We start from the raw sequence: 16,025 nt of genomic DNA, 5'->3' as shown, positions 1-16,025 counted from the left end.
AACGCCTCTGGGAGTTGGGTTGAAAGTGCACGCCTAAAACATAGAATTATGCTAATCGTAATCTTCTAAGAGATAGACTATCACCGACTATTGGATGAAGGTTCTTTCCTAGTCTTCTCCACAACTATCTATCTTGAGCAATTGTTTTGCAGGTTATTCCCCAGTGATACTTGATTTCATCACACCTTCTTGTATACTGACGTTTCCTATGCTGTTTTTGTCGCGTGGTATCTAGTCTAGAATTGTTTTCGACCATCGATCATAATTTCTTAATACATTTTCCAGTTCATCTTTAAAATTATTTCCTTAGTAACAGTCATTACTTACCAAATAATTGATTTCTATATATTTGGGCTGCAAATAGTTCAAATTCGCAACTTTTGGAGCACAGAAAAGCTACTTTTTTAATTTTCGGATCTGGCAACACTGTGTACACCTATTCACGCTCGTAAAGGGAACATCTATGTACTGTCTTCAAACAATTATAAAATCTGATCATATATTCGATTGCAAGAGTAAAGTTGCGTCTCTGAACGTTTTTCAAAATCATTTCAGTAACACTGGCAGCGTAAAGTATAAAGGAAGAATCAAAGATGGTTGCAAATTCGTAAGAAATATGAACTCATAATGGCTGATGAGACGCTTGTTAAGTTGGAGTTCATGTGCAAAGAAGAAATAGAGAATGTTTTTTCTCAGGAAGATCCACTCGAAGGGAAAGGGTGGACATACGAACTGATGACTAACAACAAAGAATTAATATTATCTACAACGGAACGAGAGGAAACGAAGGAGAAGGATGTAGCTATCCATTATTCGGATGTGAAATTGAACACTGATGCGGTGAAATCAGAATTTGCAGTACAAGAAAATCCTGCATTTGAAAGTAATATAGAAACTCTAAGGAAATCAGTGGTTGAAGAGACTTGCGCGTCGTACTCTAATGACTACAAACAATCAAGAACAAAAAGTTTAAGTTCAGTTGGGCCAGAAAGGTAATGTTAAATTTTCTATATAGTTATTGGTTCATAATGGTAATAGGCCTAAAGTTAAATGGGTTGGGAAATTTATAAGTAAACTGGGCATTAGTGCTGTATCGCCGGATTACACGAATATCGAAAAAAAAAAAAAGGGATTTTATTTAGTTTCTTCCTCAAAATATTGGCAAGTCTTTACTTTGGGCAAGACAGTAACAATAAGCAAAGAATGTGAAACGGTTCCCGCAATTATAGTTACAGTTCTCAAGAAGGGAAGACATAGAACTACGTGCCCTGCTGGACTCTAACCCGCCTTCACTCCCTAACTCTCGCTTGGCAATAATATGTACTGACAGTATATCATTGCCTTGGCCAAAGTAAAGAGTTAGCAAAATATTAGGTTGTAACTCTGGCACATTTGATTGTGATTATTGTTCAAAATACAGAGCCATGTGCAGAGTCGTTTCCAAGAATGATTACCGCCTTACTAAAGGCCTGACTACTGCATGAAAGATGTTAGGGTAATAGTATACATGAGGACCCCCTGATCTGCGTTTCTTCTGTGTTCTCTTGCCACTTCTACATGAAATATCATAAATTTTCTACGTAGTGCAATAGTAAGAAGTATCCATGTGCACAAGACATGCGATATGCGTTAAATCCCCTCCCCCTCACGCACATAGTCATAGACAAAGTACAAGGGCACTACACATGCAGATATAAACTACTGGACGTTCTTTTTTATTTTCGTATCAGTCGGAAAGTAAATAAAAGTCGCATTGTTACCCGCTTTGTAAGTTCCTACATACTCAATGAATAATCCCTAGAAGTATGAGCGTCCTGCTCCGTCGGGAACTGATGCAGCTTCATATATGCTATTTCCCATGTCAGTAGTGATGGGAAGTGGGAATATTTCCGGTGGAAAGAAATTTAAAAATGGGAATATTCCCGGGGTTTTCCCTGGCCTGTAAATTCCCGGGAAGGAGTTTGTTTCCATTTGTTTACTTTACTTTCCAAGTTAAGAACCATATGACTGATTACTTTATTTTAATATACTAAGATTTACTTGTTGTTTTTAAAAAAAAATTGGAGGTTAAAAAAATAAAATTCTTTTACCGTACTTTATATAACTAATAATAAGAATTTTTAAGTTCCGTTTGCATTTGCACTAAAAAGTAGGGTAGCTATTTAGTATTGGGGACCAGAACTAGCAAAAAGTAGGATGATTTACAGAAGAAATGAGTTGATAGTGGTGTTCAAGTAATCAAGAAAGTATCGAACACAATATTTTTTTTTAGGGCAGTAGGGCATTTATACAAAACGGAAAGATAAGTGGAAGTAATTTATGTGAGAAAAGAAAGTGAATTGTTGGTAACGAAGATAGAAAACAACGTGCCCTGAGGGGCTCTAACCCACCTTCACTCGCTAACGCTCGCTCTGCAATGCTGTCTGAATTTAATGTTGGTAACGTAGTTTAAGGTTTGAAACCATAAAACAACCGCATCAGAATAGAATATCGCAAAAATTGGTGCAAACGCTGGCCCCCAATGCTAAACAATAGCCAAAATTAACAAACTACTAATTTACAATTGAGAAACCATTTTGTAAAGTAATGTAGAATAATGTAGAAATAGAGATGAATTACTATGAATAAACCCTGAACCATCGTTAGTAATAGACGTCGGTTTGTCTTCTCTCTCTGACTCGAATCTCTGAAGAGGTACTCGGACTTCCCTTACATGTGAATTAACGCATGAAATTTCGAGAAATGAGCTGAAAGAGAGGAAGAAAGGAGGCCAGAAACGTAGCAGGGAGGGCTTGAACGTTAGATAGAGGGTGCGTTCATAAAAAGCAGGCGCGTCAGCGGCAGTGGATATCCGCATATGTCATAAAATGCATAGCTTATGTGTTGCACAGCTTTGGGTGAGATTCTAAAGCCATCTAAAAAAAGTACCAAAACGTACTAAACTAGGTTAGATTGGAATAGGTTTGGATAGATACTCCTCTTCTTTTCTGTAGTTTTAATTTGTTTCTATCTCACAACAAATTGTTCGCCTTACAACAAAATGCTTTAAATCGTGTGAACTGCATGGTTTTGTTTCCATATATCAAGCTGTCTGCATTGGTTTTCACCTTTTGTCCAAGGTGTCGCATGTTCAACTCTCAGTCGAATATTCTTTCAACTGTAAACAAAATAGTGATTCGGTTGTCACTTTAAGCGAGTCCCCTCCTTGAGAACCTCGGTATTACATAAGGATCTTAAGCCTAAACATACGAGACGAAAGCAAATTGTATATTTCTGCTTGCCTGAATGCCTGTTGTTCTATAAAGAAGCCAAAGTTACTTAAATATATTGATAGAAATTATCAAAATTTATCGACTGCCTACGTAGCTTCCAACATTAATTTGGATTGGACTTTCAGTTTTTTTTTAATTATTGAATGATATCTGCATATTAAATTTGTAATTTAATACCTCAGTTTTGTCGTACTGAGTATGATACACTGACCGTATAATTTTGCATGTGATGCACTGATGGGATCTTCCCGGTATTGCTTTGGATTGAAAGTAATAACAAGATTTTCCCGGTGATTAATGCGGGAGTTTCCCGATTTAAGAAACTTACTGACCCGACCATCCAACTTAATAATAAAACGGGTCGATCTCTATTTCCAAATAAGCGAATATACTATTGGTGTTGGAGTGCAGTAGATGTAACTTCCATTCTGCTGTTCCAAGTCCAAATGGAGGACAATTTCCCTCGGAAGTAAGCCGAGAAGCGGTTTGGATTCCGCTTTTAGCTTATGTGTCCCCTTCCTGTATAACCCCATTGTTTTATAATAACAACAAGGTGAAACAAACTTAATTCTGTCCCTATGTATTATAAATACATAGAATAAATTATTTAAACAGAAAAAGATGGATTTAAACAAAACCATTTTTTTAAGTAAAAGACATGGTTATTGCCAACTCTGATTCCCCTTACCTGACTTTCCCTCACTCTTCGTCTTAAACCAAAATAAATACTTCAATTCATCTAGTATATTTTCTGAATTCTCCGGCGAGATAGCAATTAACCTGTAAAAAGCAATACTTCGCGAGAAATAGGTATGGGTAATTCCTCGAATTTAAATTCATAATCTTCATTTTGGAAGTTGTACACACACACTAGGTGAACACAGAAACAAGTGATCGATATCACCCGTACAAATCTTATGTAGCTCGTATGTCTGTGGAGTAATGATTACTTTGTTATTGATACACATTTCTCGCCAATCCTTGAATATATTTACAATATGGGTTCTCTACAATAATGTTTCATATATAGAGCCTTCTGTAATAAAACAAGTAGCGTCACTGAAGGGTATCCGAAAATTTCAGAAAATTCAAATTTCAAATGTGTTATAGTAGAACAAAACATATGGACGTTTATGATTTTACACACGATTTATCTCGAATGCGCCCAGCCACATTTTTCCAGAGGGCTTCCAAGAGCATTAGCAAAGCAAGAATGAGAGACAATTGAAATGAAAAATGGGTACAGATTTGTTGTAAAAATCCAAACATAAATTCGTTGTATATTTGTTCCTTTTGGAGAAAGTCGACTTCATGTATTTTCAACAATCACTTTGGAGTTGCATTTCTTTATACAGCTTCACTTTTTGTGTTCTCCAGTGTTAGTGATCGGCAAATTCCCGGGAAAGTATTTTTGTGGAAGATTCCCAAAAATGGGAATATTCCGAGGTTTATATACAAACACAGAGAAAATTACATTGTACTACAATATTATGATTCCAAAATAAAATAGTTTTTTCTTTTATCTCAGTATTGGTATATTTATTACTCTTAAAACAAAACGCAATATATTGCACAAAATTACTTATCTTACATGTTGAATTATGTATTTGTACTCTAGTAATGACGTTAAAGATAACACCCCGATATGTGTACATTGCTTATATATTTTTGTTCCAATATGAAACATTAAGAACGTAAATTTCGCAATTATGTGAATCACTTAACTCTAGATACTTTCTATAGTTGCGCGTCGTAAGTTAGCATATTTACTGCTGATATTTCATTTCACTTAAAAAATGGTTACTAGCTACTTTATGGGCGAATCCATGCATAAGAAGTTCAATCTTCATTAATTTGTTTTTACGTTTACAAGCATCGCATTGGCAACAACACATTTAGAACGTGTACACACTTGTCCATTAAAATAATATTACGAATTTATTATATAAATTTTACAAGTCGAAAATTTTCAGTAAATCAGCACCAGTGAATGCTTGCAGGTTGGTTGCTGTGGTATACAAATTTACACCGTAGAGTTTGTATATTTCTAAGTAGTTTTATCGAAGACATCATAGTTCGGAATAAATCAAAGGCTATATATAATTTTATGTAGTTTTCCGTAAGTGGGGAGAGAAAGCGTGAACAGAGAAGAGGTGGTTCAGAATTTACTGTACATTCAGGGCTGTTACAGAAATTTGTCAATATTTTTAAATAAGTTCCTCACATCAAAATAGGGAGAAAAGTTCATATGTACCTGTGGTCGAACATGTTACCTAGAACGTGAAAAAGTGAACTTTAAAGCTCCATAGTTCCACTAGTATAGGACCGATCGTAGTCATGTCAACACATCACTGAGGAACCAATATGTAAACTATCCAAATATGATCTTTCAGAACCTCCGGTACTTGGAACTGTGCACAGAACCTCCGGTACTTATTGGTATGCAACCGTGCACATCATATTGCATCGGATTGAGGGAATATTATTGGTGAATTGGCAATGGCTTTCATGTTTCTGACGCTAATCCTTACACTTCCGACGCTTTGAACTCACGTTTATTGAGTATGAGTGCATTTCTGGGCATTCTTCGTTAAGTGTTTCCGGGGGGCGCGGTGGCTCAGTGGTAGAGGTTCACCTCCGGTGCTTGGCGTCCCTGGTTCGATCCCAGCTCGCGCTGTGTGTACTTTGTGGTGGACAAACACCGTGCTCGTGGGTTTTCTAGGGGTTCTCCCACTTTCTTCATTCCACCATTTCACTCATCTCTCATCATCACCGTCTCCTTCTCACCATCTCATCACCATCACCGTCTCATCACCTAACCGGCATAACCATGGGACGTGAAACTTACAGATTTCATTTCATTTAAGTGTTTCCATACATGTGAATCACCCTGCTTCATCTGTTGTGCTCTACCGACACTCCAGATGTCTTTCTAGAGCATTTCAGTACAAATTCGCTACACTTAATACTCAGAACGTCACTGTTGGCCAGCATCCGTACCTGGCGATGATGCAACAACAGACGACGGACATGAAGATGTCCGCCATTTTGTATTTGTTCCATATATCGACTTAATACAAACGAATTATTGTTACCTGGTAGAAACCTTTTCAATTCATATCCATTAAGACCAATTTTCATTTGACAGATTATCCGGGACTCCCTACGTTTCTTTGGGAAACCCTTGCGCGTGCATGGTAGGTTTGTGAAACATGCAAAATTCAATACAGCAGGAATGACTTCTTCAGTGAATTTTTTACCCGCCCCCTTTACGTTGGATATTTGCCGAACTCTTCGCGTCCGATAGCCATTTTCCTACGCTTTCGGTACCTCGTAGATCCGAAACTATGTCCTATTGCCGAAAGTTCAACAGAACTCTTTTTCTTGCCTGAGTGGTAGGAGTCATCTCCGAACAGTTGTAACACTTATTTTGTAACACTCGATATATGTATATATCCTCACGGCATTGTCAATGCACTATATTTGTATTTTATATTTAAAATTGCAATCGGGTGTTTCTCTCTGCCGTATACGGTTGCCCGATCATCACCCTTGTTCTTCGCGCGCACAGTCATTCGAAGTGACTGATACTTGTAAGAAACATATTCATTTGTAGTTCGTGAATTTCCCGCCTGTAGCGCTACTCTGGCACAACGTATATTGTAACTGTATAACTCTTGTACACCGCTTGTAGGTCTATTGGCGTAAGTGACGACCGAAACTCTGTTGTCAGCTCAGACTGCGATAAGGCACTGCTGTGCTGCTTTTGCTTTTCTTTTTTCTCGTTTGTCATTTGTGAGACGCCAAACATGTTAGTTTTGCTTGTTGCACGCGCTGAACGAGTTCCTGCGGAGCAAAGTACATAAGAAGTTGACTACATATTCTTGTTTACGATAGAAATATGATAAGTACTTTGAATTATAATAAGGTTTTAAATTGGTTAACTGTTGAAAAAAACAGGAAAATAAAGCTGTACTTGTAAATGTATATTAGTCGAGGACGTAGCGACTGACAGTGTTGATTACAGATTTTCTCGTGGAAGAATTTCATTACATTAGAGGTAAAAAGCAAACGTTCATTTAGACAGCCCCCCCAGGCTTTCAGACTCAATCGTCTTTAGAGAAATGTGCAGGCGAAATTTTCGTTTCTACAGAATTAAAGGCGCCGCCAGTACGAAAAGAATGTGGGGCGCTGTCTAAATGGTAGCCCCCACCATGTCCAATTAAATCACAAATCATCGCAATCGTTTGTAAATCGTTTGTACAAAAATGTGCAGGCCAAATTTTCGTTTGTACACAATTAGATAACTGACAGGAATCAAGATAACTGACATTCATATCCACTGCAAACGCAGCTTTGTTCTACCTTAACTTTTGTTTTAGTGCTCAGACGAGAATTATGTTCTGTGTCTTAACTTTGAGCATTCTTTTACATATGGAAAGATTCGTTTATGTATCTAAATATTCTTATACGTATGGAAAGCTAAATGACAAACAAGTATGTGCTAACATTGATACAAGGTTTCGAAATATTGTATCATTAATAACCTGGTTTAAATTTTTCCCAAAGATACCCGAAGTTGGATTTTAAAAGTTTGTGACTCAAAATAGCAATAGAGTTCGGCTAATTTTTATGAGACAAGCTGTACGTTTTACCTTTCGGAGAAAAGTTTCTAAGTAACAAAAAATTACATTGTCTAAGAGGCTTCTCATTCGTCATTAGGATGCAGTTTTACATTAGGAAAGCTATAAATTCAAGCTTTTATGAAAAAGGTTAGATATCACCGGCTGTTTAAAAACTTATCGCCTACTTTTCTCAAGTTTCTTACATGGAGAGAATATATCTCATGTTCCAGTGGGAAGGATAGGAACATGACTGTGAAAGCAACTAGGACAAACGAGTAGGTTCCGGAGCCAAAGGTACTATTTGTACTTTGCTTATATGTCAGTTTACCAATATATTTATGTTTCCATGTATTTCCCCGTCTTTTAATTTGCAAATTTCCACGGCTCCATATATGTTTTCACAACACTTTCGATGCATTCCGCCAAGATACAAGTTACCTAGCATCTTGCCAGTAATGTCGTGTGCCCATATTTACCATATTTCATACTGCCATTGAGTACTGGTCTATACTTTGTACACTTGAAGATGAGCGCTGAACTATTCCATGTCAAATCAATAAGTTGATGGATGGGTCCTTACAATTAACGGTTATATTTCATATTCCAAACAGTATCATCAGTGTGTGCAAAAAATAGAAAGATCAATTCGTTTTTGAAGCTACTTTTGAAATTACAAGGTCCAAAACTACCCATAATTTTGAAAAAAAATTGCGTGACGTTTGTTCGGTTAGTATTTCCAGCTGACTTGGTCGTACGATAGTATTTAGGTGCTTTTTTTTAAGCTTATGGATCACCGATTACAAGAGTTTCCATCATCAAACGTGGAAATTCTTTTATTTATATTATTTTTTCCTGTTTAGAATATAGCATGCTCTTCCCATCTCTCTTGGTTGATTTCTTAACGGTCTTACGTATGGCAACTCGTTTCATGCTTTTTTTCTAATACTTCTTTATTTCCTGTATCTCCCTTTTTCGGTTAGTTATACTTCACCAGGCTAAGGTTATGCATTTTGGGATTTGTGTGGTATCTGAAACTTTGCTTCATGCCATTTCTCACTCTTTTAGTTCTGTTTCTATGTTAATTTTTGAATTTGAAAAATATTCCAAAAGTATATACAGAGTGATTCTTTTTAAACTCACGGATTTCATTTGAGTCTAGAGTTTCTAACTGGAGTCCAATTTTCATGCAGTTTGTGCCAAATGATCAAGGAGGGATGGGAGATTTATGGGACTATGTTTGCTGGTTTAAATTCATCCAGGGTAATATGAATTACGCCTTAACAAAAACAGCAAATTTTCGCCAGTGTACCTTAAAAATTGAAGTGAAGTGCTGTGTGGTGTGGAAATTAGAGTTTTTTTTCAATGCATGGCAATTAATTTAACTAACACTTAATTTGTTTTCTGCAGTTTCGCTTAAAAAATCCAAAATCTCGTTCTAATTGTAAGGTTCCCTGGCAAAAATTTGCTGTTTTTCTTGAGGCGTAATCGAAATTATCCAGGATGAATTTAAACAAGTAATAATAGTCCGATAAATCTCCCGTCCTTCCTTGATCATTTGCCAGAAAGCGCATGAAAGTTCGACTTCAGATAGAAATTCTAGACCCAAATGAAATCCGTGAGTTTTAAAAATATCACTGTATATTACAAGCATGAGAATCGTAAAATATTTGAGAGTGAATATAGAAAGAAAACTATTTTCTGTTGTTCTTTGTCTTAGGTTGAAAATATTATTTGGACGAATTATTCGCAATTAATTCCTGTTGGTATCGTATTAAAATAATTAAAATAAAGTGTCGGTTAAAATAGGAATTAGAACAAGGAGATAGTGCTGGCAGTCAACAGTCATATGTTGTAAAAGTTGGTTCTTGGTCACGCTTTTGTTTGTACCAAACTTCATTTTGTTATGTTTTGTTCTTTTTTCCATTTGGTTTGTTGCCAACTAGCTAAAAACACATCTGTAATCACACCCAAATATTGGAAAATGCAAAATAGTATCATACACCTTTAAAATTAACAATGTGCGGAAAGTGTATACTTTGAATCAAACACGAATTGAGGCAGTGGATTATATAACTGATATTGGAGTCACTCTGCTGTCAAACCTATCATTCGATATTCATGTCAACAGAGTGTTTGGTGAGGCCTTTAGAAACCTTGGCTTTGTGATCGGATTAAGAAGTGATTTTTCTAACACCAGTGTCCTCAAAAAACTATACATTGCCTATGTAAGATCTAAGGTGGAATATGCAGCGATAATATGGGGTTCTCATTGGAAGAAATGTACAAGTAAAATCCAAAATTTTCAAAATAAATTTGTGCGCTTTTTAACCTATAAAGGGACTGGGATATATCCGAAAATTGAAAAGTATGAAGACCTTCGAAGCAAATATTCATCACAATCACTTGAAAGCAAGATGACTCACTTAATTTTATCTTTCTTGCAAGAAAGTTGTTCATAGTGCAGTAGATTCAGAATATTTATTGTCAGAAATCAAACTTCACGTCCCACATAGAGCAACCAGACCCCATAATAGCATATTCCATCTCTTAGCGAAAGGACTAACGCACTTGGATGTATCGCCTGTCAGAAAAATGTGTTTATTGTATAATAGGATGTCAGAAAAGTACCCACAGGTAGACATTTTTAACAAATAAAGTGTAAAACATGTTATATGTATTTTGCTATCGTATTATTATGTTATCATATGTTTGCTTTAAATTATGTTATCATGATGGAAAACTGTAATTAGTCATCCGCCTGTTGTTTTCTGAAATAAATAATAACGAGTAGCAGTGGCCCTGCGTAGTGTACTCACTCACGCTCTCGCCTTCGTTGCGAGCGGTTCGGGGTTCGATTCCCGATGGTAGCACTCGGTCGGGAAAACGTAGTGAGCTTTTTCAGACTAGCCATCCTGAATGAATTCCTCATTCGCTCCAGGTAAATGCCGGGATGGTAACTAACATACAGCTTCCAGGCCGCTTCACTCCTTCCCTTTACCTGGATAGTATGCTCTCTGAGGGACGTCATTCCTTATACGTGACGGGCTAACATTACCATAGATGCCGAAAGCTCATAAATCTAAATCTCAAATCCTATAACTAACATTAACACAAAAAATTAAGTTTAACTGTTTCCGGTTTTTTCCAGGATAGTTTATTTTTTTCATAGCAGACTTCCGCGTATTCCTGTTCAAAGTTTGTAGTTTGTGTTAAAGTAATGTAAGATTTCGTTCTCGTTCTTGTTGTGTTCTTCTCGACATATTCTACAGTATATATTTTTTTAAGTTCTGAAATTTATTTAATTTTATATTTTTCATCTGATGTTATCCCGTGCCTCATATTTTAGCTTATTTATAATATTCATAATTTTCTCATTTGTTCTATGTTTGGTATAACCTGGAGTAGCATATTTGATTATTTTCAATCTTTTCGTATAATTAGGATTTAGAGGGATCATGCCCTATGACAACTTCCATTGTTTGTTTGTTAATTTCTCTTGCTTCTTCCCTTATTTTAACGTTCGGAATATATTACTTCTATTTATATTTGGTTGAAATTTGTCAACCTATTTGCCATTTTCTTTCGATGACTGCGTTCACCTCTACTTAGTTATGTCTTTTTACAATAACTTCTAAAATTTTGGCTATTTCTTTGTTTTTAATCCAATTTTTAATTACTTGTCCTAGTACAGCTAACGACTTAAGTTTCTGGAGGCCAGAGTTATAAGAAATAGTAGCTCTTTCTTCCAGCAGAATTTTTTCAGTGTACGCCAGAAGTTGAACATCCAACATGACAGTACAGACATGCCAGGGAATAATTATCCACTTGGAGCAAGAAAAAATGAATAGTTATGCATCAGTTAAAGAAGCAGATAGATAGAAAATTCTGTTCTTGTTGACGTCTAAGAGAGGAATTAATGCAAAGAAAGAAAAATAATAAATGCAGCGTAGGCAAAGCGAATCAACAAGGGAAAATGAAAGAAAAAGTGGAAATTAACGCTTAAGGATAAGCAGTCTGCATTAACATCTTGCCCTCTCTCTCTCTCTCTCTGTCGTGGACTTTTTTCCCTTTATGGGATAAATCTCTTTCAGTATCAATCGCAAATATAATTTACAATACTTAATTTCTTGTAAAAGATAACTGTAATTCCAGACTGGGAATCGAACTAAGAATCATTAGAATGGATTTCTCACACGCTATCTAGTTACCTACTCAGGCTGTTATTAAATCAGCCACTAAACTCGCAACTGTGAACGATTCCCTGCTTCGTTTGAAGTTTGAATTTTATGTACGGTCTTCAGTCGTCTGTGGATCGGCCTTTCCTCTTTTCAGAAAAAGGATTCGATCTGTAGATCAAGATCAATTAAAAGTTAATCCATAATCTTGATAACTTATTGTTGCACCAACATATATATTTCAGATTAATCGTGAATTAAAAAAGTGATTTCCTAAATCTACGAAATAAGTCCTAGTTCTTAAAGCAGCATTAAAAATGATTTCGTAAATCTACGAAACGAGTCCTAGTGCTTGAAGGAGATAGTCGCACCACTAGTCGAAGCGCGAAGAACATTTCATACCGTTGTTGCATAACACGTGTGCAGTTTAAATAGAACTTTGAAAACATAATTTGCAAGATATGGTGTTAATAAATCGGTAAGGTGGCTTGTTGATTGAAACAATCCGATTTCGAATGTCGGCTGGTACGATTTACCTTTTACTTCAAAATACATCTTTATTTGTTCATATTTGTTATTAGTTAATTTCTTTCTTGCAGTTTTCTTAGATTACCTTAAATAATTGACCATAAGTTAGTAAAGACTAGGTGTGGTCATGCATTTTTACACTGTTGTTTCTTTCTTTCGGCTGTGTGGAGTACTCCGACCGGGATGTGGTCTTGAAGGGATTATGCTGTATATAACACCAAAATTTTTACGAACTAATTGACCGACTCTGACGTCATCTTGTGCAATTTTGACTTTTGCACTGTAAACGCAATGAACAAAACAGTATTTACAAGTTTGACTCTGTGTCCTGTTGCGTTGGAGTTTTAATTAAAGGGCGTGGGTTCAAGACGTGGTAATAGCTACTTTTTCTTTCAAAATATATTTCTATATGTTCACGCATATTAGAATTAATTGCTTTCTTGCATTTTCAAAGATTATCTTAGATTAGTGACCATGGGATAGGATAGGTTAAGTAAAGTCAAGCTCGTTAATGTATGTTTACACTTTGGTTCCTTTTTTTCAAAATACATTTCTATCTGATCATATTTATTAATAAGAATTTATTTGTTATATTTCTAGTGACCATTATTTGAAATAAAGTTAGGTTCGCACAAAAAAAGATCAACGTAATAGCACGTTCTTTACACAGAAATGCGTTGTTTTCTTTTTCACAGACGATTACTTCTAATGTCAGCCAACCAGTTAAGCGTTTTACTCACTGCCACTGCCGGTGGCATCAGCTTTTTGCACATTAGCAATGTCAACTCGAGTGTTCAGCCACTCATAATATGTCAAAAGCTGTTAGAAATTACCTATTCCTTATTATTCCGATGAAAAATAAGAAGTGTGTTATAAAATTTGTACTGGTTTTAGCTGAACACCCACACATGCTTTGTATCACATATAATGTTATAGCAGGCATACCTAAACTAATTTCGAATCTTGTATAATATCACGGTTAATTTTTTGAACTATCCATGTAACTCTTTTTGGTATGTTAATGTTCGTAATGTGCATGGGACCAAATACATGTTTTTAAGCTTTTAAACTATGCTGTGCATATGTAATGAAAGTTTTTAGAACTGCTTTTTGCGTCCGTTCATTTCTGAGCAGTAGAATAAAAATGGTAGCTGGTTTTTGCAATCGGCTGAGCGTGCAAAGAATAGGTTGCGTCTTCTCTGTTAGCTGTCTACTCAGACCTAAAAAGGTTCAAATTTGTCATTTCCAAATTCAGCGTTTCTTACCATAGAATGAAAATGGTAATATAGTGAGAAGCGATTCTTTGCAAATGATTCAAGGGCTTAAGACAACTTTTAAGATTCCAAAATATTCTACCAAAACCGAAAGTTGTTCAAATTTAATCTTACGTCCGGTTTCAAAACTGGTTTCCATAGATGATAAACGGCAAATGCTTTTAAGGTGCAGTTTCTTATAATTATTTCAGCATCCCGAGCATGGGTTCCATTTTGTCCGTGAACCCTATACTTAAATTGAAATTTGTTTAAATTAGCCATTTATTTTCAACCTTAATTGTCATTGAAAGAAACAGTAACATGACAAGAAGCGGTTAGCTGCCAAGAATACAGCGTGTCAAGACAATACCGCTTCTATGCAAAATATTCTATCGATAGCGGAAATATTTCAAATTTACTATTTATTTCCGCAGAACAAGAACGGTAAACAATATCAGAAAGGAGCTTTTTGCAATCGATGAGCATCCCAAGCATAGCTTTCGTTTTCTTTATTATAATTGTATTCAAACCAGAAGTGGTTAAGATTAGCCATTTCTAGTGTGAACTTTTATCGCCTTAGAACGGAAACAGATAGCAAGAAGATATCTTTTAAGAAGTGATTCAGCGTCAAAGACAATGACTATTGCCAGCACTCTACCCAAACAAAAACTGGTTAAAATTTACTATAAATTCCAGTTACAATACTTACTTTTATAGGGCAATAAAGGTAAGTGATATCCGGATGCTGTGTTTCTAATCAATTTACCGTGCTAAGTAAAGGTTCCACATTCACCCCTATTCAAGCCGGAGCGATCGATATCGATCACCGTACAACGCCAACTGCAACAAATAGCGATAAATCGTTTTCTGCAGTGGATTGCGGGTCTGAAAAGAACATATCGAAACTCACAGCACCCTACCAAAATTAGAAGTTGTTGATATTTACAATTACAACTGGTCTAAATACTGATCTCTCTAGATTAGGGACATTAAGATTCATCGACGTGTGATTTCTCAGAAAAGATTGAGCTTCACAAAAATAGGTTCCATGTCCTCCGTTAACCATAAGTTCCCCACTTAGCAATTTCCAGTTTCAACATTTATTGATACAGAACGGGAAAGGTTACAACAAAAAGCAGCTTTCTACAAACAATTCAACTTTTAAATACAACCTATCATAAACATCCACAGCACTCTAACAGAAACGGATATGGTTCAAATTTACTATTATTTCCGGTTTCAATATATTTTCAACTTTATTGTCATAGAGCAAAAACAGTAACATAGAACGAAAACCAGCTTTTTCCAAGCGATTCAGCGTCTCAATACAATATATAGTAACAAAATCCAATATTCTCTGAAAATCAGAAGTACTTCAAATTTTCTATTACATTCAGTTTCAATACTGATTTCCTTACAGCAAAAAAAGAAAAAAGCTAAAAGCTATCAATTTCCTGCTTTTTGCTATCGATTTGGCTTTCAAAGAATATGTTCATTTCCTCCCCCTTTCAAATTCAATTCAACCTCGAAGTTGTTAGTAGCCATATCTGGTTTCAATGTTTATTCTTATAGAAAAAAACATGGTTATGGATAGTGAAAGACGTTTTCTGCAAACGATTAGGCGTCTCAAGACAATACGTTCTAAATATTTCACAGGAATTTAGCATACCAGAAATTCAAATTTACAATTCGGTTTTAATACTGATTTCCGTAGAGCGAAAATGGTTAGAAGTGTGGTTTTCTGCAATCAAATCTCCTTGGCGCAAAAATAGGTTTATCTTCCCTGTTCAACCTTTATTCAAAAGAGAAGTGGTGAAAATTTGCCCAAGTCAAGATAGCATGACTATTGGTAACACTGTACCAAAAGAGTAAGTGTTTCAAACTTAGTATTATTTGTATTACCAGTTTCATTATTTTTAAAGATCAAAAACGGTAAAAGATATCGAAATGCGTTTTTCTCAATTCATTTAGTTTACCAAGTGTAGGTTGCACCTTTTACGTTAACGTTCTGCTCAAGCCGTAAGTCATTATCCATTTCTGGTTTCAAAATTTATCGTCATAGCATACAAATGGTAATGCATCTTCTCAATCGTATATATATATATATATATATATATATATATATATATATATATATATATCATCTCAAGCCGCGTCACTATATTGAAACCA

The 16,025-nt window shown here is 35.6% G+C and overlaps 1 protein-coding gene across 2 annotated transcripts in view; it reads left to right on the top strand.

Moving 5' to 3' along the window:
- The first annotated feature begins 432 nt into the window (after window positions 1–432).
- LOC145664835 (uncharacterized) overlaps window positions 433–16,025 on the top strand; it is a 35,484-nt gene continuing 19,891 nt past the window's right edge. For both annotated transcript variants that reach the window (XM_081731838.1, XM_081731837.1), the window contains exon 1: window positions 433–992. In XM_081731838.1, coding sequence (XP_081587964.1) covers window positions 628–992 — 365 coding nt within the window. In that variant the 5' untranslated portion in view covers window positions 433–627. The remainder of the gene's footprint in view (window positions 993–16,025) is intronic.

This window comes from Thermobia domestica, chromosome 11 (assembly GCF_964235325.1).
Source record: "Thermobia domestica chromosome 11, izTheDome1.hap1.1, whole genome shotgun sequence".
NCBI classification, from domain to species: domain Eukaryota; kingdom Metazoa; phylum Arthropoda; class Insecta; order Zygentoma; family Lepismatidae; genus Thermobia; species Thermobia domestica.
The sequence above is the reverse complement of the archived record's forward strand: the minus strand, read 5'-3'. Positions and strand labels throughout refer to the sequence as shown.